At 54.1% G+C, this 23009-nt stretch overlaps 2 protein-coding genes across 3 annotated transcripts; both read left to right on the top strand.

Annotated features, from left to right (window-relative positions):
• Positions 1–394: 394 nt before the first annotated feature.
• LOC103187740 (rho GTPase-activating protein 27) lies at positions 395–15747 on the top strand. Its single transcript, XM_042343221.1, is given in 19 exon segments — positions 395–530; positions 5153–5477; positions 5480–5577; positions 5814–6020; positions 6901–6993; positions 7873–8007; positions 8577–8663; positions 8952–9019; positions 9201–9288; positions 10798–10902; positions 11393–11491; positions 11795–11894; positions 12219–12341; positions 12468–12566; positions 12764–12841; positions 13248–13346; positions 13349–13381; positions 13750–13855; positions 14159–15747. Coding segments are annotated over 19 exon segments (2178 nt in total). The 5' UTR covers positions 395–494; the 3' UTR covers positions 14358–15747.
• A 1388-nt stretch (positions 15748–17135) lies between these two features.
• Positions 17136–21768, top strand: tmem98 (transmembrane protein 98). 2 transcript variants are annotated; one of them, XM_042343275.1, is made up of 7 exons: positions 17136–17209; positions 18691–18870; positions 19420–19551; positions 19701–19734; positions 20346–20461; positions 20685–20744; positions 21514–21768. In XM_042343275.1, exons 2-7 carry the CDS (start codon positions 18740–18742, stop codon positions 21716–21718), a joined length of 678 nt encoding a protein of 225 aa, XP_042199209.1. In that variant the 5' UTR covers positions 17136–17209; positions 18691–18739; the 3' UTR covers positions 21719–21768. The 2 variants fall into 2 exon arrangements, with proteins under 2 accessions (XP_042199209.1, XP_042199208.1); XM_042343274.1 differs by lacking the exon at positions 17136–17209 and adding an exon at positions 18118–18157.
• Positions 21769–23009: the final 1241 nt, after the last annotated feature.

Below are 23009 nucleotides of genomic sequence, written 5' to 3'. Positions count from 1 at the left end.
TATTCTTATTGTGTCGTGGGAATCTTTTGACGTCCAACTGAATAGGAAGACATCAGGTTCGGATTGGGTGTCAGCCGATGCCTCACTCTCTCGGCTCTGCCCCGGGTAACCTGGGTCTGTGTCGGTCACTCAGCAATCAGTGAAACATCACAGTTATGATCTCAGCACATAAACAATGTGGATGTGGCCTAAGCTGATCGAGTATGGAACTGGGAGCAGGGATGTGCCACAGAGAGGAGTTCCTGCCACAGACACGCGGAGAGAGAGAGACAGAGAGAGCGAGAGCGCGCGAGTCAGGAAACAGCCGCCTGAGATGCTTCACACCAAATGCTTCTGTTTTCGAGCTGCTCTCGGCTGTACTCAGGAAGTGACGAGATGTCAGATAGATGTGCAAATCCGCCTCCTATTAAGAGTGTTTCCATGGGTCTGAGCTGCGAGGTGCCTGAAGTGCCGTGACCACTGGCTGGGGCTCGGGGCATCACCAGTGCAGAAACATGGACTGTTACCTGTCCTCCGTGCTGTACCCAGAGGTAGGACTTCACCTGCACTCTACCCAGGAAATACGGCTGTGAGGCTGAGCTGAGCGCGGGTGTGAGGTTGATGATTGTTTTTTTTCCTGTATCGCTTGCTTCCTGTTCACTTGCTGACAGCACAACGACCTGCCAGCCAGAGCTAGTGTCGCTGGCAGGATGGAGAGTCACTGTCTGTCTCTCTGTCCCTCTGTCTCTCTGTCTGTAGTCTCTGTCGGTTGTTCTGTCAGATTTGTGTTGTGTTTTGGACGGAGAGTGAGAGAGGATGTGCCATTGGCGAGAGTAGGGTTTGGGATTGTTGTCATTGCAGCTGAGAAGGCAGCAGTGGGTGTGGGGTGATGGGGGGGGAATGGGAGTGAGGGAGGGTGCTGAGGTGGGGGAAAGGGCGGGTGGTGGGAGAAGGGTTTAAGAGAGATCTTTAATGTTAAGAATATTTCTGGATGAGAATTGTAGAATGCTCCTGTGCCGAAGAAAGCTATTCGGCCATCGTGGCTGTGCCATTTCTCTCTGCAAATTCAGACCCCCCCCATCCCTCCTCCTCCGTAACATCTTCTATTGAAGATTTAATAATAATAATCCTTGCAGTTCACACAGCGCCTTATCACATCTTCGAGACGTCTCAAAGCGCTTCACAGGATACACTGTCAAGTGACTGTGTGTTTTGTGGGCGAAACGCAACAGCCAATTGTGCTAAGCAGTGTCCCACAAACATTCCTGGATTGAGTGACAAAACTGTTAATTTATTTATTTGTTTGTTTATTTGTTTATTATTTTGAAGACATTATTGTCTAATTCCCTCTGAAAAAGAGCTTGTGGAAAGTCAGTATGTGGAGACCACCTCTGCAGGGAGAGGGTATCCCAGGGTCTCCCTGAGTACGCGATGGCCCCCCAGTGAGATGTGGTGCTGACATCTGACAGCTGTAACAAACGGCTTTAGCTTTTCCTTCACTTCCTCTTAAGCCAGGAACTCGGCGAAACTTCTGTACAGTGCAGCACTGAGCCACACAGACAGTCTCCCCAATACCTCACTCCCCCCTGCCCGCTTATGCCCCCACCTTCCTCCCTGCCTACCCGCCCACACCGGAAGTAGCTGAGGTGTATTTTACTCCTCATTACTGTCCAGAGACAGCACACCCCCCCCACCCATCACCCCCGACCACCGGCGTGAGGACAGGATGGGGCTGAGATGCAGTCAGTGTTGGACCCACTTGGTCTCTGTGTTCACAGAGCGAGGCTGGTTCAGGCTGCCCTCACCCTCCTCTGTCTATGTCCCTGGCAAATCCAACTGCGGTGCTGAGCCAGGCAATGGCTAACACCCACCCCCCCCAACCTCACCTCCCCTCCTCCACTGAGCTCACAACAACAACAACAACAACAAATTACAAATAACTTTGGAGAGTGTCCCAAGGCGCTGGATAGTCAGAGATTGTCCTCCCGACATGACAGGTTCTGTACACATGTCATTTGTTGTTGTTGTTGTTGTCGATCACCCGGCTCAGGACAGGCTGTAATTGAACCTCGGCCCCCGTTTGTGGGAAGATGGTGGTTGAGCAGGTCGGTTAGTGAGGTGTGTGTGTGGTGTATAATTAGCTGCCTGAGCGCTCGGAGCAGGGTTTGCACACAGACTCTTCTGCAAACCTTTCCCCATTTAACTAACAACTCGCCTGTTGTTCGCGAGGATGAACGGCATTGGTACGATGACCAGGCCCCTGTGTTGGGGACGAGAGCTCACAGTCCAGGCTGATGCTCCAGCACAGTGCCGGGGGCGGGAGAGCTGCACTGGCTTTGTGCTGTGCTTGGGTGAGAGGCACCGCAGTTCCAGGCTGCCTTGTTCAGGTGGATGTTAAAGATTCTCGGCTAAAGATCTTTCTTTTCGTCCGCGCCTTTGGTCACCTTCTTCCCCTGTCCCCCGGCTCGGCCTCGGGATCTGTTACTGTGAAGCGCTCTGAGACGCCGTCTGGCGTGGAGGGCGCTATATAAATCCAAGTTGTTGTTGTTGTCCTGCGACACTATTGAAGATGACAAGGGAGTTTCTCCTGGTGTCTCGGCTGATGGTTGTTGGGAACAACATCTTGTCTGATCGGGAGAACGTAGGAATGTGGAGGAAGGGTCGTTAGTTAAACATTAGCGCTCCCAAAATGCCTGTTGTTGTTGAAAGGTTTGATGGGGTTTTACGGGGTTGGTGTGCAAATAGACTTTAATCTAATGCGACGTGATCAGACACAAATAAACCCTCCACTCAACCTGCACCATTCGCCACGACCACAGCTTTCGAATGGCTTCTGTGGAGAACATTCTAGAAATAGTGCGCGGTGTTTATTTTGAAGCCGGCCTTGTTCCGTGTGTGTGCGTGTGTGTGCACACGCGTGTGTGTGTGTGTGTGTCTGTCTGTGTGTGTGTGTGTATGTGCATGCGTGCGTGTGCATGTGTGGGGCCAGTTTCAGTCGCTCGTGAACCAGTGTTCCATCTCGCTACTTCCCAAAATAATTTCATTTCTTCCCCGGATCGGCCTGGTGTGGTGGTCAGCAGGTCTGTGCGTCTGTGACGTCCCATCCAGGGTGCTGTGTGCAGCAGGAGGTTTGTCAGCGTGGGCGTGTCGGTGTGCTCACTGTGTCTGTCGCTCTGGCACCCGCCCCACACCCAGACTCAGACTGCAGCCAGCCATTGTTCCAGGCTAATGTCAGTCTGAACTCACGGGGTGGTGGGGAGGGAGGGGGAGCCTTGGGCAAGGACAGGGTCAGTGAAACGTGCGGTTTTCTGTTGATACGTAATAATAATAATAATAATCCTGGCATTTGATAAACCGTCTTATCCGTCATTGAGACGTCTCAAAGCGCTTCACAGGACACACTGTAAAGTGGAGTGACTGTGTACTTTGTGAGAAAAACGCGGCAACCAGTTGCACACAACAGTGTTCTCACAAACATAACATAACATGTAGGAGGAGGCCATTCGGCCCTTCGAGCCTCTGCCCCGCCATTCAATCATGTCTGATCTTCTAATCTAACTCCAGCTAATAACCTGACCCTACCTTATCCCCATATCCCTTCATCCCTTTTGCAATAAGAAACAGACATGGAGTGAGCAATACCAATTTTATTTGGGGGATTGTCAGCCAGGACACCAGGGAGAGAGAGAGAGAGAGAGAGAGAAGCTCCCTTCTCTTTGCAAATAGTGCCGCGGGATCTTTAACAGCCACCTGAACAGGGAGACCGGGAGTGAGGTTTAAAGCCTCATCCAAGGTTGGCACCTCTGACAATGCAGCCCCCCCCCCACCACCACCACCCCACTCCCCACCCCCCCCACACTCCCCCCACCCAGCGCGCACTGCAGTGTCGGCTTAGACTGTATGCTGCGACCACCTGTATTTAGTCAGTGTGAGGTCTCTCTGCGCGCGCATTGCTGAGATTGTGTCTCCTATGACAACGCCCCAATGGCCAGTTCTGCCTCTCAGTTACGAAGGGGAAGGAGGCTCCATTGTAACAGCCCCAGCAAACCTCAAACCCAAGTCACCTTGTGTGTGTGGTGGGAATGGATTCCACAGCCGTGGTCAGCACTGAGCGCACCAGAGAGGAAACGTACAACAATCCCTGGGTGTCACACTCGAGGCCTGTAACTCACGTCACAAAGTTTCGAAGCGTTTCGCAGGGAAATCGCTGGCCGAGTGTAGTGACTGTTTTGTTGCAGGCAAACAGCAAAGTCACACGCAGCCAGCGGGCGGCTTCCTAGTTCTATCTGGGCGTTGGATAGCGTTGGTTAGATCACCAGTCACAGACTCTCTTTTCTCTTATCTAGTGCCATTTAGCCTCAGTTTAACATCTCACAATGCAGCGCTTCCCCCACCCCCCCCAGCACTGCGCTGGGCATCAGCCCAGTCTATAGCTATCTGTGACACCGAGAGGCTCAGAGCAGTTGGGAAGTGGACAAACGAGATAAATAGGGAAGTGGTTGGTTGGACCAATGCCACGGGGGGAGTGGGGGGGAGCGTGTGTTGAAAGTGACATAGATGGTATTACAGTTACCAGTCATTTCTCTCACTGATGGTTCAGATAAGTCGCTGTGTTTGGAAAGAAAACTTACAAAACTTAATTTGTGAGCTCAATGTGTGTTTCCCTCTCGCAGCGAGGAGGAGGTTTAGGGTTTACTTTCATTTCCCACACAAAAAAAAACACAAATAATAATAATCCTCCAAAACAATAATAAATTGGTCATTTTCAATCCACGACTGTCTGTGGGACACTTGCTGCTGTGTGCAATTAGCTGCCGAGTGTCGCCCACAAATATACAGTCAATTCACTTTACAGTCTATTCTGTGAAGCACTTTGAGACGTCGAGAAGACGTGAAAAGCGCTGTATCAAATGCAAGGATTACTATTATTATTATAAAAAACATCTGGTTCACTCTGCGCCTGTGGGCGGGATGTTTGCTGTGGGTAAATTGGCCGCCATGTTTGCCAACAATCACACTCACTGTCCTCGCTCACCGCTGCGACCTGACATGTTCCAACATTAAACACGTCGGTTATTGTTTCACTCAGGCGGCGGGTCCTGTGACCCGGTCAGTGATTACCTGGTTATACCCCAGTCAGTGTTCGGGGTAACTGAGGCTGTGTTTGTGGCAGGTGTTTGAGGAGGGGGAGTCGCTGTACCAGAACGTGGGGATCCTGAGACAGGAATTAGCCAGGAAGCCCCCCCCACCCACGCCCCCCACGCTAGAAGCCTGGGAGACACACAGCGACCAGGCTAGCGGCCAGCTCTTCTACTACAACACGGTCTCCGGGGAAACCACCTGGGACTCACCTTTCCAGCAGCCGGACAACTGGGAGCAGCCGGCTCCAGCCTCTCCCGATCCCAGTGACAGCGTTCCAAGCGATCCCGGCATTCCCAGCGATCCTTACGAAGAATGGGAAAGCCATGTGGATGAGGCCAGCGGGAGGACCTATTTCTACCATCCAGCGACGGAGAAACCACGTGGGAATTACCATCACCGCGGGAGGAGGGAACGCCGGAGCACATGGATCCCTCGGTTAATCTCCGGAATCAGAGGGTAAGTGACAGAAACAGCCTCCGCACACTCGGAGACTGCATCCTGCTGTGTGGGAAGTGTGTGAAATGTGTGCGACACGTGTGTGAGAGGAGTGTGACACACGTGTGCGAAGGGTTGAGCGTGTGATATGTGTGTGAGAGGAGGAAATCATGTGATACACGTGTGATATGCATGTGAGAGTGTGTAACGGAGGTCTGGGATGTACAGGGTTTGAGCTGTTGCTGTGTTGTTTCCAGCCACCCACCCCCGAGCAGGATTACCCCGAGATTATTGAGGAAATACCGGAGGAACCCTGGGGTCATCGTCGAACCCCCTCGTCCTGGTCACAGGATCTAAACAGTGAACCTGAGTCCCCCACCGGCTCCGACATCCCCCCGGGTTGGAGCTGCCACACAGACCCTGAGGGCCAGCTCCTCTACACCAGCGACTTTACCCAGGAAACAGTAAGGACCATGTGTGTGTACAGTATGTATGGGTGTATGTGCGCGTGTGTACAGTATGTGTGTGTGTGTACAGTATTTGTGTGTGTGTGTGCCCGGCATATGTGTACACGGCGTATGTGTGTGTGTGCACTCTGTATACACACTGTGTGTGTGTGATCGCCCAGGCACACTGGACTGCGGTGAAGATTTAGTGTTGGGGACAATCTGCTGCCAGATTTTGGGTGGCGTGGCTGTATCCTGAGCCGCATCCACCCCCACCTGATGGGTTGAGGTTTGTGTACAGAGCACAGAGCGTGGCTACCTGGGAGGGTGTAACACTCTGACAAGAGGCTATTTATAACCCACAGAATCCAGCAAATCCCAATCCTGTCCGACCGGTTCTGAGTTTTGTGCGTCTCAGTGCTTTATTACCTCAGTCTCTGGGGCAGGTCCCTGTGCGTAATTACCCCTCACGCCTGTCTTTATACCTGAGGGTGTATATGTGTGTATGTGTTTGTATCGGGGTGTGTGTTTGTATCGGTGTGTGTGTGTGTGTTTATATCGGTGCGTGTGTGTGTGTTTGTATCTGTGCGTGTGTGTTTTTTTATCGGTGTGTGTGTGTTTGTATCGGTGCGTGTTTGTATCGGTGTGTGTGTTTGTATCGGTGTGTGTTTGTATCGGTGTGTGTGTTTGTATTGGTGCGTGTGTGTATCGGTGTGTGTGTATATATTAGTGTGTGTGTATATATTGGTTTGTGTATGAATATATCGGTGTGCGTGTGTGTGTATCGTGGTGGGTGTATATTGTGTGCGTGTGTATATCAGGGGGGGATGTATGTGTGTATATCGGGGTGTGTACCGAGATGCTGTCTAATCCTGGTTGGTGACTGTGTGTTTGTCAGTGGATAAGGCATATGGATGACAACGGACAGAACTATTACTACAATCCTGATGGTGGGAGATCGGAATGGGACCTTCCCCAGATAACACCCGCTGTGAGTGACTGCAGACACACACACATACCATGTAGACTAGGGAGTCCTGTAGCTCAGCGGTTAGAGCACTCGTCTCGCAAGTGAGAGGTCAAAACCTTAGCCAAATTTCCTTACACCACACGCCTCGCTTTACTTCGCAGTCAGTAGGAACCCGGGTTGATAGTCGTTTGTTTTCCGGGGTTAATAATCCCAAGATAAAATGAAATAAATAATAATAATAATGTGGCCACTTAATCCATCACTGTTTGTGGGACATTACAAAAATATACAGTCAGTACACTTTACGGTATATTCTGTGAAGCGCTTTGAGACGTCTTGAAGACGCGATAAGGCGCTACATCAAATGCAGGGATTATTATTATTATAAATATAACATTGTGACTTTATACGGTTATAAAGAGACTGACTTCCTGAGTCTGACTTCCTGAGTGTCGGGGTTACACTTCACTGCTGGCTCCTTCTTCCCTCACCACAATCTGATTTCCTCTCTGATGTTTCTCTTCCTCGAACTGCTGACAGGCTTGTGCTTGGGTGGGGGGTGGGGGGGGGGTGGTTGATGCGGGGTTGTGGTGGGGGCATACTGTCCGGTGACTTTTCCATTATCCCCCACGGGGGGAAAGGGGATAACTCCTCACATGTGGAGTAGTAATCACCATAGGGTATTTGGGGCCATTCAAATGCAAGAATTATTATTATTATTATCACAGCATGTACACACCTTTTTGTTTGGGGGGGGGAGGGAATTTCACCCCAATGCTGTTGCGACCAGGAGACTTACTGTTCTCTGTCCCTAGCCCAGGGCCACGGGGCCAGTTGTAGCCTTCAAATATGGGGCTATTTTCCTCTCCAGTAAACCAGCTGCCTTTGTCCCTGCTCCAGCTCTCCATCACGGCCGGGCAGCCCAGCACCAGGAACGGTGACGGGATCGTGCAGGACTCCAGCCCGATATTCAATAACTGGCGGCACACGATACTGAAACCACGCACACCGGAAGCCACGGAGCCCGAGGAGAAGGTGAGTGTGTGAGAGGGAGAAAGAGAGAAAGTCAGGCCTCACCTCAACCTCACCAACCATGCCGTCCTGTAGCTCAGTGGTTAGAGCCCTCGCCTCTCAAGCGACAGGACCTGAGTTTGATTCCCGAGCAGGTCGGGGCAAACCTTAGGCAAGTTTCCTTACTCCACACAGACACAGACAGACACACACACACAGACAGACACATAAGCACACACACTCCTCTGTTTACCTAACAGTAAGGAGGAGCCTGGCTGTTAGTCAATTGGCAAATCTCTTTTTCAGGGGTAATAATCTCTTTTAAAAAATACAGTCAATTCCCTTTACAGTGTATCTGTGAAGCGCTTTGAGACGTCTCGAAGATGTGATTATTATTATTATTTGGGTATCACCTTTTCCGTTAATCCCACTCTCCAGCTGGCTCCCCGCTTCTCTAGATGTGTTGGGGATTGATCGGTTGATTGACGAGCGACTGTGTTGACGCCGGGCGGGTAGTGGGGGGTGAAGCAAGTTGCCATGGCGAATGGCACATTTTAAATGAATTCCGTTCTTTTTGTCCTGTTTCCCTCAAGACGTTTGCCTCAGAGCATCAGAGAAACGCATCCGATTACAGCGCGGAGCTAGAGTTCGGCCAGCCCGTTGATGTTCTGCTTCCGCATGTTAGTCTCTGCCGGAGCATGCTCTCTCTCTCGCCCCCACTCTCTCCCAGCCCCCCCTCCCCTTCCTCCCTCTCCCTTCCTCCCCTCCTCTCCCCCAACTATCCTGCATGGTCTCTGTAACCCCCTGGTGATGGGTTTCCTCCTCCCCCCCACCCTACCCCCCCCCCCCCCCGGTGAGGCCGGGCTGCAAAACTGTTCACGCCCCCCCCCACCACCACCCTCGGCTCCACACCCCCACCCACACTTGTTCTCAGTTATCCTCTCACATCCCTGTTATTTTCCCTCCAGTCTCACATGTTGGAAAAGGTTGGGATTCTGAACAGGGCCAAAGTGTTGGATAATGGGAAGCGGATCAGGTACAGCATCTCTGTCAGTCCATGGTCAGTGTCTCTGCTCTGTGTCTTGTTGCTGTTGTCATTGCTGTTGTCGTTGTCATTGTTGTTGTTACTGCTGTTATTGTTGCCGTCGTTGCTGTTGTTGTTGTCATCGGCGTCGTCGTCGTTGTTGTTGTTGGCTGACTCACTGTTGTTCCCGTAGGAAGAACTGGGCCACCTCCTGGACGGTGCTGCACGGATCCATCCTGACCTTCCACAAGGATCCCAAAAACCAGTCAGCAGGCAGCCTGGTAAGTACGTCACACTGGCACACTGCCTGGCGCACTGGCTGCCTGGCGCACTGGCTGCCTGGCGCACTGGCTGCCTGGCGCACTGGCTGCCTGGCACACTGGCTGTTCCGCCATTCTGTAAGATCACAGCTGGTCTGTACCACGATTTGGCCGCCTTTTCCCCATAATCACTTGATACCCTGACCTAACAAATACCTCTCCTGCTCAGCCTCCAGGAGTCAGGTGGGGAGATGAGGGGAGTCGAGGGAGTTTTGCGGCTGTTAACCGAAGGCGCGGACACAGAACCATTTTTCTTTAAGAAGGGTTTGAAAGGGGGGAGAGAAGGGCCGAGGAGATGTCTGTTCAGTGACGTAGGGCAGGGCAGGGCGTCAGCGAGGCTGAGCAATCCTGTCTTTGCAGCTCCTGAGCCCAGTCTGACCGGAATATGTGTAAGTGAAGCCAGATAGTTCCGCCCACAAAATATACAGTCAATTCACTTTACAGTCTATCCTGGGAAACACTTGGGAGACGTCCCGAAGATGTAATGAGGCTCAGTATCAAATGCAAGGATCATTATTAGTAGTAGTAGTATATTATTATTATTATTGGAGTCCTGTAGCTCAGTGGTTAGAGCACTCGCCTTGCAAGTGAGTCACTTGGGTTCAATTCCCGGCAGGTCAGGGCGAAACCTTGGGCAGGTTTCCTTACTCCACACGCCTAATAGTAATCCCTCCAAAACAAAACAAAACAATAATAAAAAGTTGCTCATTTTCAACCCACGGCTGTTTGTGGGACAGGCGCTGCTCTGTGCAATTGGCTGCTGCGTTTCGCCCACAAATATACGGTCAATTCACTTTACAGCCTATTCTGCGAAGCGCTCCGAGACCTCGAGAAGATGTGATAAGGCGCTGTGTCAAATGCAAGGATTATTATATTATTATTATTACCCCGACCATCTCCGGTGTAAGAGTGACCAGTGACTAACAGGACGAGCTCGCGGGACAGAGCCCTGAGAGAGGAAGAGGCTCAGAGAGACCTCTGATAAGACTTTATTGTGTAACAATCTTAGAATGGGATCGAAACAATAAAATCCAGAACAACACCGTCTGATGCACCGACACAACAGGAGGACATCGCTCCATTCTCGCCCCCCCGCCCCACACACACACACCCACCCACACCCCCCCCCCCACACACACACACACACCCACACACACCACACACCCGCCCAGAATTTTCTGAATCATCTGAGCGATATTACGGCAAAATGCCGAGACCAGGAGGGAGGAGAGAGCGAGGAGGGCGGGTGGCGAGCGATGGAGGGGGAGGGAGGGAGGGAACGAGGAGGGAGGGTGGCGAGCGATGGAGGGAGGAAGGTGAGGGAGGGTGGCGAGCGATGGAGGGAGGAAGGTGAGGGAGGATGGCGAGAGATGGAGGGAGAGTGGAGGTGGGGAGTTAGGGGGGGGGGCGGGCGCTGGGATGATCGGTGTCCCCCGCACTCACCGCTCGGCTCTCGCTCTCTCCGCTCAGAGACAGACCGCGGGGCAGATTGTACCGGAACACACAGTGGATCTGAGAGGAGCGACAATCGGTTGGGCCGCGAGGGACAAATCCAGTAAAAAACACGTCCTGGAGGTGAAGTGCATCCCAACACTCCCCCGAGTAACCCCACAAACAGCCCTACTCCCTCCCCTCTCTCTCTCCCCACCTCCTGTACCCACCCCCCTCCCCACCTCCTGTACCCCCCCCTCCCCACCTCCTGTACCCCCCCCTCCCCACCTCCTGTACCCCCCCCTCCCCACCTCCTGTACCCCCCCCTCCCCACCTCCTGTACCCCCCCCTCCCCACCTCCTGTACCCCCCCCTCCCCCCCCACCTCCTGTACCCCCCCCTCCCCACCTCCTGTACCCACCCCTCCCCCTCCCACCTCCTGTACCCCCCCCTCCCCACCTCCTGTACCCCCCCCCTCCCCACCTCCTGTACCCACCCCTCTCCCCTCCCACCTCCTGCACCCACCCCCCTCTCTCCCGCCTCCCCTTCTCTCTCTCCCCCCTCCCTCCCCCACCCTCCCACTGTTCCCCCCCCCCCCCCCAGTGAGCAGACAGTAACGTGTGTGTGTGTTGTAGCTGAAGACCCGCTCGGGCTCCGAGTACCTGATACAGTACGAGACTGAGTCCGTCATCAGCGACTGGTACAGGATCATCACCGACTGCATCCGACAGCTGGTGCGTAACGGTGGGGGGGGGGGGTTACCGGGGCTGTGAGGTTACCGGGGGGGGGGGTGGAGGGGTTACCGGGGGCTGTGAGATTACCGGGGGGGGGGGGTGCGGGGGGGTTACCGGGGGCTGTGAGTTACCGGGGTGGAGGGGGTTACCGGGGGCTGTGAGGTTACCGGGGGGTGGTTTTTAGGATCGCGGCTCATGTGAAATCTCCCCCCACACACTCTCACACTCACATGCAGACACATTCGCGCAGACACACACACACACACTGACTGACTGACTCCCGTCCGTGTGTTTGTGTTTCAGGCCCTGGAGACCCCCGGAGAGGCCCCCGGTGACCCCGACCCTGACGTTACCGCGAACAAGAGCATCGCGGGGAGAGAGAGAGAGGACAGGAAATCCCGAGGTGTGAGAGAGTGAGAGAGAGAGTGTTGGTGTGAGCTCTGACACGTGTGTGTGTGTGTGTGTGTATGTACAATAATAAATTGGTCATTTTCAATCTAGGACACTTTGTGGGACATTGCTGTGCGCAATTGGCTGCCGCGTTCGCCCACAAATATACAGTCAATTCATTTTACAGTGTGTTCTGTGAAGCGCTTTGGACGTGAAAAGCGCTATATCAAATGCAAGGATTATTATTATTGTTATGTGTGTTGGTGTGAGCTCTGACACGCTGTGTGTGTTGGTGTGAGCTGGTGTGAGCTCTGACAAGTGTGTGTGCGTGTTACAGTGTCGGTGCGACAGGCTGGCAGTGCGTCTGATTCTGACCACAACAAAGTGAGAAACAAACTGAAAAAGCTTCTGCAGCGTCGGCCCACCCTCCAGAGTGTACGAGACCGAGGCTATATCCAGGGTGAGGAGGGCCGTGGGGGGTGGGGGGGGTGGTGTGTGGGGTGGAAGGGGGGTTGAAGGTTGTGTGGGTCGGGGTCCGGGGTCCTGTGTGGCTGTTAGTGACCGTGTGTGTGTGTATGTGCCACAGACCAGGTGTTTGGCTGCAGTTTGGAGGCTCTGTGCCGGCGAGAGAGCAGCTCAGTGCCGAGATTTGTGCAGAAGTGTGTCACAGCCGTGGAGAGTCGAGGTGAGTGCCCTCCGCCCCCCCCACACACACACCCTCGCACCACCCCCTCTCCCTTCCGCCCTCTCCCCTCCCTGCTTCCCAACCCTATCCTCTCACACCCCGTGGTTACTGACGATCTCTCTCTCTCTCTCTCTCTCTCTCACACACTCTCTCTCTCACTCTCTCTCTCTCACACACTCTCTCTCTCTCTGCTCCAGGGCTGGAGATGGACGGTTTGTACCGTGTCAGCGGGAACCTGGCAGTGATCCAGAGGCTGCGATTTAAAGTGGATCACGGTGAGAAGGGGTGGGGGGGGTAACCGCGAGCCACGATGATGGGGTGCTTGTGGGATGGGGGCGGGGGGAGGGTGCGTAGTAGGGGGAAGGAAGGGTATATAGTTTGGGACATGACATGTCAAGTGATGGCCAAGATGGTGGAAGGCGGACTAGATGGACCTTGGTCTTCTTTCGACAGCGAATTCTTACGTTCTTATGAGACCCTGCCCTGGTGAGTGAGTTTGTTGTTGTTGTTGTCTCTTCCTCGGCCTAGCGATGCCTGAGGCCTGGGGTGGGTGGACGTGCGCTTGGTGCCGGCAGAGCCCGGCGACTGAGCTTCCGGGGTATTTGGCCCCCGATGCCTGTAACTGCCTGTGACAGTCACTACGGCGTAACCAAGGTAACCGCGAGGCCTCTCCCCACACAGAGGAGAATGTCAGCCTGGACAACGAGCCCTGGGAGGACGTCCATGTCATCACCGGCGCCCTCAAACTCTTCTTCCGCGAGCTTCCGGAGCCTCTCTTCCCCACAGCCACTTCGACAACTTCATCGCCGCCATGAGTGAGTAGCCGGCAACGAGAGGCCCCGACATTCTGTCCCCCACCGCCCCCGCCTGTGTACCACCACCACCACCACACGTTACTCCCCCCACTTGCCCCTGTGTCTTGAAGCTATGTGTGTGTTCACATTGTGTGGGTGTGTGTGTTGACGCTGTGTGTGTGTGTGTCTGTGTTGACACTGTGTGTGTGATGACGCTGTGTGTGTGTTCACACTATGTCTGCGCGTGTGTGTGTTGAAGCTGTGTGTGTGTTCACACTATGTGTGCGCGTGTGTGTGTTGAAGCTGTGTGTGTGTTCACACTATGTCTGTGTGTGTGTGTTGATACTTTGTGTGTGTGTGTGTTGACGCTGTGTGTGTGTGAGTTACAGAGCTCGGGGAGAGCCAGCAGCGTTTGTGGCGGATGGAGGAACTCATCCATTCGCTTCCTGTCATGAACCATGACACCATGAGGTTTCTGTTCAGGCATCTCCGCAGGTGAGAAACCGTAACGGGGGTCAGTGTGTGTGTGCGCGGAGTGTGTGTGCGCGCGCGGGGGTGGTGTGTGTGCAGGGTGGGAGGTGTGTGCATGCAGGGAGTGTTGTACAGGTGTGTGTATATGGTGTTGTACACAGAGCGAGGTAGAGGAGCTATCAAGTCAGTGCCGCTGGTGTGCACACACACACACAGCAGCAGCACGGTGCATGGGAGGGTTGTGGGGAGGGTATTGCGGTGAGAGACTCAGGTGGGGAGCCGTCAAAGCCCCCGGTTAACGTGTCGGTGCCTCCTCCCCTTTCCCAGGGTGATCGAGAACCGGGACAAGAACCGGATGTCGTCCCAGAGCATGGCCATCGTGTTCGGGCCGACGCTGCTCAGGCCGGAGGTGGAGACGGGCAGCATGGCTCTGTACATGGCTCATCAGAACCAGATTGTGGACTTTATCCTCAACAACTTCAAGCAGCTTTTCCCTGAGGGCCAGGACTGGGCCGAGTCCAGGTGAAGGCGGGGAGCCGAGCCGGCCATGGACTTACCTACGCAGGCAGCAAGGAGACATTCATACCCCACCCCCACCTCCCCCCTCTCGCCCCGCCCCGAGGGCTACTGCCTGTCACACTCCAGCATTAACCAGCGGATGGGGGAAACCTACTCTCTCCTGTTTGGCACACACTGGGCTTCCTGCTCCCCCGCTGGGCCGCCCCTGCTCTGTGCTCTTTGTCTGGAGGATCTTTCCCCCCACCCCCCCACCGTTCCTCCGCACTCCCTCCCTTGCCTCAGCCCCTCCCTGCCTTCAACCCCAGTCCCCAGCTCTGGAGGGGAGCAGGCACAGGTAGCCGCGTTATCGGAGGCAGCAGAGATATGTCTGTGTAACGGTGACATAGTCATCACATGTTACAGCTGAGGTTCAGGTGATGAAACCCCCTTCAGGCCTCATTCAATCCGATTCCTCCCTGTTCATCCCCTAGCAGCTGACCTTAACCACCTTTCCTGGCAAACTTGTTAATCCGGGTTGTGTGAGTGAACACTTCCTGGTCTCTGCTCCTCACATTACCCCCTATGAACCTCTGCCCTTTTGTTGTGATATAAATATTCTGTGCCCAACACACTGTGAATGGGGATGCTGTCTCTCGCTCTCTCACTCCGCGCCCCTCCACCCCCTCCCCCCAACCCCGACCGACCGCCAGCAATGCACAAATGCAGCAATAATGAAACATTGTAAATAGGTTTTTAAGTTTTAGCCCAAAAATTGCAGATTCTATTATTTAAGGATAATTTACGTGAAATGGGATTAAGGATTGGGGACAATTAGCTGAAGGTTCGTTGCTTTTTTAATGAATAACTCAAGCGTTATGTTTACTCCAGTGAATCTACCACTCAGTAAATCCCCGAGACAGAGAGAGAGAGACAGCTCCCTGGGGGGATTTTCCCTCATTTGGCGAGCGATTGCACACCAGGTGTAAACCAAGTGTACAAACCGTATGTAAACCACATGTATAGCAAGTAACACAGGGGCCGGTATCGCTGTAACGAACGGCCAATGACAAGGAATGATTGCACACAATCGAACAGACTCGAATTAAGGAGGGCTGCAATTCCTAATTAGCGCATGGTTCACACATGGCGCAGAATAGCCCCTGGGGTCTGAACCTCCCACAACCCGATAGAAGCGAGACAAGCATCCGAACGCTCCCTGACGTGTCCGGGTTAGAATACTCTGTGCCGCTCCCTGTCTCTCTGTCCCTAGAGCGGGGGAATGGGAAGTGAACGGCATGAGTGTGTGTGAGCAAGCAAGCGAGTTAGCGAGGACCGACACTGAATGTACAATCAGGAAACGATCCATTCTCTGTTCACTGTTAGTGGTGGGGGGGGGGGGTGGTTTCTGGAATAAAAAAATGTTAAAATGGTGTGACTGTGCGTGTCCGTTTAGTAGTCACAAAACAAAATGTATTACCTGGGCTTCCTGTACATATATAAAAAAAATTTGGTCATTCACTCCACGACTGTTTTTTGGACACTGCTGCGCACGCAGTTGGCTGTCAAGGTTCGTCTACAAAATACACAGTCACTACACAGGGCATCCTGTGAAGCGCTTTGAGACGTCTCAAGGGTGTAATGAGGCGCTGTATCAAGTGCAAGAATTATTTTTATTACAATAGCTGCTCAGACGCTGCCCCAAGTGAAGGACACGATGTAAATACAAGCTGTTGTTGCTGAGACCTGGTGACAGGGTGCCTTTGGGAGTCTGTCCTGGTGAAGGGGCAGCAATCCTGCTCACCGTGTGTCAGCCTGGACCGGGAGCTCAAAGTTCCCGATGCGAGGGGAGGTGTAAACCCCAACTTCCTGACTCGGGGACGGGTGGGGGAAAACAAGCCTGGGATCCTCTGGTTATAACTGACTTCTGTAAAGTGGTGCAATTATGCTGCTCTCACGCACACAGTGTTTGTACCGCCCCCCACCCCACCCCCGCCACTCCACTTCATCCATTCACACTGTCCAGACTGAGGTGGGTAGATGTTTGTGGGGCCCCTTCGCCTCGCTTCCTCCCTCGCCTCCTTCAAGGCCGGTCTCAAGACCCTTTTCTTCGACCGTGCCTCTGGTCTCCCTCCCAGCTCTCTGACTTCCCTCACACCTCCACCCCACCCCCTCCCCCATGCTCGGGCCCCGACATCTGACTTCAGCTCTTTGGGACGTCCACCCGACGTGAAAGGCGCTCTATAAATGTCATTTTGTTGTTGTCAGGGTATCAAGGGATACGGGGCAAAGACAGGTAATTGGAGTCGAGAACAGCCATGATCTTATAGCATGGCGGAACAGGCTTGAGGGGTTGAATGGCCTCCTACTGTTCCTATATACCTTGTGCCCACACCCTCTGAGCGCCTTAGCTAAGATTTGTACTAATCAGAGACCTGCAGTTCAGGCTTTCAGTCTGGGCTTGAGTAGGGATGTGTGTGTGTTGGGGGTGTGGGGGGGTGGGGTGGGGGATTGTTGAGAACACATTCCCTCCTTGCACTGCAGCTTACTGCATGTCTGCTCAGGCATTGGACAACTTGCTGCTGCAGGAGTGGCAGACATGCACCGAATGCTTCAGACACACTGCGGGGCACAGTGACTGCGAGAAGGAGCGGGAGAGGAGGGGAGAGAGAGAGGTGGGTGGGGGGAGGCAAGGATGTGTTTGGTTCAGGGGAGCTGGCTGGGGGAGGGGCTGGGATTGTGCCTTGATCCTATTAAGGAATTCCTGTACAGTTCATTGCCCTGTTTCCATCCCTCTCCATCCCCTCGTTTTACATCATCACTCGCTCTCTCTCTTTCTCCTGTCTCTGCGTCTGTGTGTCTGAATCACAGCAGCCAGGCAGCGTAAGTAAGCTTTCTCTACATAGCCTGAGTGTGTGCGAGTGAGTGTGTGTGTATTGTGAGAGTGAGTTTGTATCTGAGTGATGAGTGAGAGTGTGTGTGTGTGAGAGAGGTTCTGTGCTGTGCTGTGCTGGGAGGACCGGGCTCTCCCCAGTACGGTGTCTGTGCCAGGCTTGAGCTCTGGCTCTGGCTGACACGGCTGCTCACACACACCCTGAGCAGGTCTCTCTCTCTCGCTCTCTCTCTCTGCCTCTCGGGCCCCTCAACTTCCCCGCCCACCCCCCAAGCAGCAGAGAATCCTACAATCTTACAGCACAGAAGGAGGTCATTCGAAAGAGCTACCAACTCGCCCCACTCCCAAACTCTTACCCCCATACTCTTACCCCCAACTAGCCCTGCACATTTAGCCTTGCTTTTTAAGTACCTATCTAAATCTATTTCCCTTTTGAAAGCTGTTATCAAATCTGTTTCCACCAGCCGTTCGATAATAATTAATAATAATCCTGGCATTTGACACCGCGCCTTATCGTGTCGTTGAGACGTCTCAAAGCACTTCGCGGGAACACCCTGTAAAGTATAGTGACTGTGTATTTTGTGGGCGAAACGCGGCAGCCAGTTGCGCGCAGCAGGTGTCCGCCATTCCTTGCCGGGCGCTTTGAGAAGTTGCGACATTCCAGGCCCCGTGACAAGTGTGGGTGCTCAGTCGCTGACGAACGGATATCAGCACCTGGTGATGGTGAAGTGTTTCCATGTCAGTGTTTGTTTCCCCCTTTTCCAACCCCCCACCCCAGCATCTCTATGACAACCAGACACCTCATGGTGCAGATTAAATTCCACCTTTGACTGGAGACAAATAATCATTTTACAACCTCCTCCGGTTGGACTTTGGAGCCTGTTGTAGCCCAGAGCCAGAGCCAGAGCCCAGCCCAGAGCCAGCCAGGCCGGGCATAGGTAAGTCTGAGCCCGCACGCCGACACCAATATAATAACAATAATCTTTGCCTTTGACGCAGCACCTTATCACGTCGTCGAGAGCTCAAAGCGCTTCACAGGATACACTGTGAAGTGAACTGATTGACTGTATCTTGCGGATGATCAATATAATCCATGTTCATCAATCAATCAATGAATGTCCCCTGACCATCACAGGCCTGCTCCCTGGTGTGTGAGACTGTGGCCGAGGGCAGGGATTGTGTGATCAGCGAGTGATCGAGGTCTGGGTGTGAGCGAGCGAGCGAGTGAGTGAGCGAGGCGGGGGTTGGGCGCAGAGACTTTCCTTAGCCATAAACTCCCGAACTGAGCCGGGGCGGAGGCTCCAGTCAGCCTCAGCTTCCTGATGGGGAGACGGGGGGGAGCTAGGGGGGAGCATCCCAGATCCTGATCCCAGACACAGTGACACCTCTCGGCTCTATTTCCAACAGCACAGGGAGAACATTAAGGCCAGGTTGTCAGACTGAGCAGCTGTTATTGTTGTTGTTGTTTCAGGGGGTGGGGATGACGGGAGAGGAAGGAGTGTGAACGGGGAGCAGTTGCCATGGAGATGGTGGTGATCGTCGCCATCGGCGTTTTGGCCACAATCTTCCTGGCCTCGTTCGTGGCTCTCGTGGTCGTGTGTCGCCACCGTTACTGCCAACCCAGCCACCCCCTGCACCAGCTCGACTGCAAGTCAGTGCCACCCTTCCCTGACCAGCCACCCCGCCTCCCTAACCAGCCACATGCCCCTCCCTAACCATCCTCACCCCACCTCCCTAACCAGCCTCCCCCTGCCTCCCTAACCAGCCACACCCCTTCCCTAAGCAGCCTCTCCCCACCCTCCCTAACCAGCCAACCCCTCTCCCCCCTCCCTTCCAGCCTCTCCCTTCCCTAACCAGCCTCTCCCCTCCCTAACCAGCCTCCTCCACCCCTCCCTAACCAGCCACCCCCGTCCCTAACCAGCCTTCCATCACCTACCCAGCTCCACCCCCACCCCCCTGCACCAGCTCAACCGCAAGTCAGTGATCCCGTCCAAACCAGCCTCCCCATCTCCATTAACCAGTCACCCCTGCACCTGCTCGACTGCAAGTCAGTGTTCCCCCCCACCCGCCCCCCCTCGCTAACCAGTCTCTTCCCCCTACCCCTCGCTAACTCTCAAACCCTAATCCTTAGGCTCCTCACTAACCAGCCCCCCCCCCTCTCTCACACACACATTCACTCTCACTCTCTCTCGCTTCACAGACCCACTGTGGACCTGATCGGGGCGATGGAGACACAGAGCGAACCCTCGGAGCTGGAATTGGATGATGTCGTCATCACCAACCCTCACATCGAGGCCATTCTGGAGAGTGAGGACTGGGTACAGGACGCCTCGTACGTAGTGTGTCAGTTTCCGAGATACAGTGTGTGTGTGTCCATCAGTCGCATGTGCGTATGTGTGTGTGTGTCGTGCGTGTGTTTTTGGTCTGTGTGTGTGGCGTGTGCATGATATGTGTAACCATGGTGTGTGCTCTGTGTTTCAGGGGGCTGGTGTCACATTGCATTGAGATTCTGAAGGTAAGCTGTGCTGGGCTGGGGTTTTGATACAGTAGATCAGGAGAAACTGTTTCCTCTGGCGGGCGGGCGGGCTGGCCAGGGTGGGGGTCGGTAACCAGAGGACACAGATTCCAGATAATTGGCAAAAGAACCAGAGGGGAGACGAGAAGAGATATTCTTTTTTTTCACCCAGAGAGTTGTTACGGTCTGGAACACACGGCCTGAAAGGCTGTCGGGAGCAGATTCCATAATAGCTTTCAAAAGGGAATTGGAATCAGGTCGGTAGTTAAACAGGGAAATGTGGAGGGCTATGGGGTAAGCGAGGGGGAGTGGGACTGGTTGGGTAAGAGCGGGGGAGTGGGACCAGTTGGGGTAAAAGTGGGGGAGTGCGACTAGTTGGGTAAGAGCGGGGAAGTGGGACTGGTTGGGGTAAGAGCGGGGGAGTGGGGCTAGTTGGAAGCTCTTTCAAAGAGTCGGCACAGGCACGATGGGCCAAATGGCCTCTTTCTGTGCTGTAAGATTGTACGATTGTAATGAAGCTGAGGCGGGAATGTCCGTCTCTGTAACAATTAGAACCCCGGGATCTGGGTGTCCCTCCCACTGATCCCAACCTGTTGTTGTTGTTGTTGTAGATCTGTCACACTCTGACTGAGAAGCTGGTGGCCATGACGATGGGATCGGGAGCCAAGATAAAAACTCCAGCCCGGCTCAGTGACATCATCGTGGTGGCCAAGAGAATCAGCCCCCGGTGAGAGACGGCATCCCCCTGTACGCACTCAGACACAACCCCCCCACCCTCAACCCCACGCTCTCTCCTCCCACACCCTCTCGCCCCGCACCCTCTCCCCCTCCCACACCCTCACAGTAACCAGCAATTGGTGATCGTTGTGAGTAACCAGTTGGGTGTGTGCCCGACTTGCCGTGTGTCGCTCACTCACTCACTCCCTCCCTCTCCGTCTCTCTATCCGCAGGGTGGATGATGTTGTTCGCTCCATGTATCCCCCACTGGACCCCAAGCTCCTCGATGCCAGGTCAGTCCAGCCGCCACCTCGCGCTCACACAGCGCTGAGAGAGTGTGCGAGTGAGTGTGTGTGAGCAAGTGAGTGTATGTGTGCTGCACACTTGATGGTGGACACTGTGTGAGTGTGCGCTGCATGTTCCGAGCTGTGTGATATAAAGTGCTGTGTGAGTGAGCGCTGTGTGTGTGTGTGTGAAGCTGCCCGTACCTGGTGAGCGAGTTCCTGACCAGGCGATTATTTACAGGGCGATTGTTGTTGTTGTTGTTTACAGAGCAGCGGTTTTGTTGTTGTTGACAGAGCGGCTGAGCTGTTGTTGTTGTTGACAGAGCGGCTGCGTTGTTGCTGTTGTTCACAGGCGGCTGAGCTGTTGTTGTTGTTAACAGGGCGGCTGCGTTGTGGTTGTTGTTGACAGGGCGGCTGAGCTGTTGTTGTTGCTGTTGTTGACAGAGCGGCTGAGCTGTTGTTGTTTTTGTTGTTGTTGACAGGTGGCTGAGCTGTTGTTGTTGTTGTTGGTAACAGGGCGGCTGCGTTGTGGTTGTTGTTGACAGGCGGCTGAGCTGTTGTTGTTGTTGACAGGGCGGCTGAGCTGTTGTTGTTTTTGTTGACAGGCGGCTGAGCTGTTGTTGTTGTTGACAGGGCGGCTGAGCTGATGTTGTTTTTGTTGCTGTTGTTGGCAGAGTGGCTGAGTTGTTGTTGTTGTTGTTGCTGACAGAGCGGCTGAGCTGTCGTTTTTGTTGTTGTTGTTGACAGGCGGCTGAGCTGTTGTTGTTGTTGTTGACAGGGCGGCTGCGTTGTTGCTGTCGGTCAGCCACTTGGTGCTGGTGACCAGGAACGTGTGTCACATGACGGGAAGCCGGGACTGGATTGACGAGTCGCTGCTGATGGCGGAGGAGCACATGGCGGTGCTGCGCGAGGCGGCCCTGGCCAGCGAGCCCGAGCACACCCTGCTGGGCTGCGGGAGCTTCCGCCAGGAGCAGGCCATCTAGCCCCGCCCCGCCCACACCACCCAGCCCCGCCCTGACCACAACCACACCACCCAGCCCCACCCATACTATCCAGCCCCGCCCCAACCACACCCACACCATCCACCCCGGACCACAGCCACACTATCTAGCCCCACCCCCCTGACCACACCTGCACTGCCCAGGCCCGCCCACCCTGGCTAGCCCCACCCACATCATCTAACCGCACCCCAGCCTCGCCCCCCCCCCCCCACCCACCCCGCCGGCTGAGCCTGTGGGATGGGGGGCAGGGCAGGAAGGAAGGGATAACCGCTGCAGTATCTCCTCGCTGCCACCAGGGGGGGACTGGCCGACCTCCTAGTGTGTTGGGAGGTTGCCTGGGCGGCACACGCATGTGCAAAGCGTGACAAACAGGCGATATCACGTGCCAGCCGCCCATTCATGTTGTTGGCTCAGCATCAGGGCTGCCTGCAGTGTTCCCGTCGTCTGTATTTTGTATTCAAGCGCTCCGGGAAGTCACCCCTAAGTGACGGGGCAAGTTGTTGTATTATAGTAAATCACTCACTCCCCCCCAACCCCCCCCCCCCACATTACCAATGTGCCTTCTCACCCCACCAGCCTGTGTTTGTACAGATCAATAAAGGTTTTGTTCGGTGGCTCCTGTCTATGTGTCTCTCTGCCGTCATCGTAATAATAATAATAATCCTTGCATTTGATATAGCGCTTTTCACGTTGGGAGGACGTCCCAAAGCGCTTCACAGAACACACTGTAAAGTGAATTGACTGTATATTTCTGGGCGAACGCGACAGCCAATTGCGCACAGCAATGTCCCACAAAGTGTCGTAGATTGAAAATGACCAATTTATTATTGGTCTATATATTATCTAGATTTTGGAGGGATTATTATTATTAAGGCCCTTACACCACCCCCACATTTCCCAAACTCTTTCTCCAGCTCACAGATGCCATGTGACAGCACGATGTTTCCCCAGTAATCCCTCCACGCCCCCCCACCCCCGAAACAAAAATCCAGCAGATTTTTCCATCCAGTTTAATACAGAACTTCCCAGAAAGGCAGTAAAAGCAAAGTGAAACTGTACATTAGACAGAGACAATCTCAACTCGTTTGGCGTCGTACTCTGCGCTCACAGTACAACAGCACACGGACGCCAGGGACAATCCTGGGAGCAAGAGCTCATCCCACATTGTAAAGCACAGAGTGAGAGGGAGGGGACAGGATGAGGGAAGGGGAGGGTGAGGGAGGGAGGGAGGGAGGGAGGGAGAAGGCAGCATGAGGGAAGGAGGGAGGGGGTG

The sequence above is a fragment of the Callorhinchus milii genome, unplaced genomic scaffold (genome assembly GCF_018977255.1).
Source record: "Callorhinchus milii isolate IMCB2004 unplaced genomic scaffold, IMCB_Cmil_1.0 Scaffold23, whole genome shotgun sequence".
Lineage (NCBI taxonomy): Eukaryota > Metazoa > Chordata > Chondrichthyes > Chimaeriformes > Callorhinchidae > Callorhinchus > Callorhinchus milii.
Note: the sequence above shows the minus strand (reverse complement) of the source record. Positions and strands in the feature narration are given on the sequence as shown.

Coding starts and splice junctions, on each gene's coding strand:
- tmem98 (XM_042343275.1), top strand. CDS start 18,740: ATGGAGATGGTGGTGATCGTCGCCATCGGCGTTTTGGCCACAATCTTC. Junction 19,735..20,345: donor ATTGCATTGAGATTCTGAAG/GTAAGCTGTGCT, acceptor TTGTTGTTGTAG/ATCTGTCACACTCTGACTGA. Junction 20,745..21,513: donor CCCAAGCTCCTCGATGCCAG/GTCAGTCCAGCC, acceptor TGTTGTTGACAG/GGCGGCTGCGTTGTTGCTGT.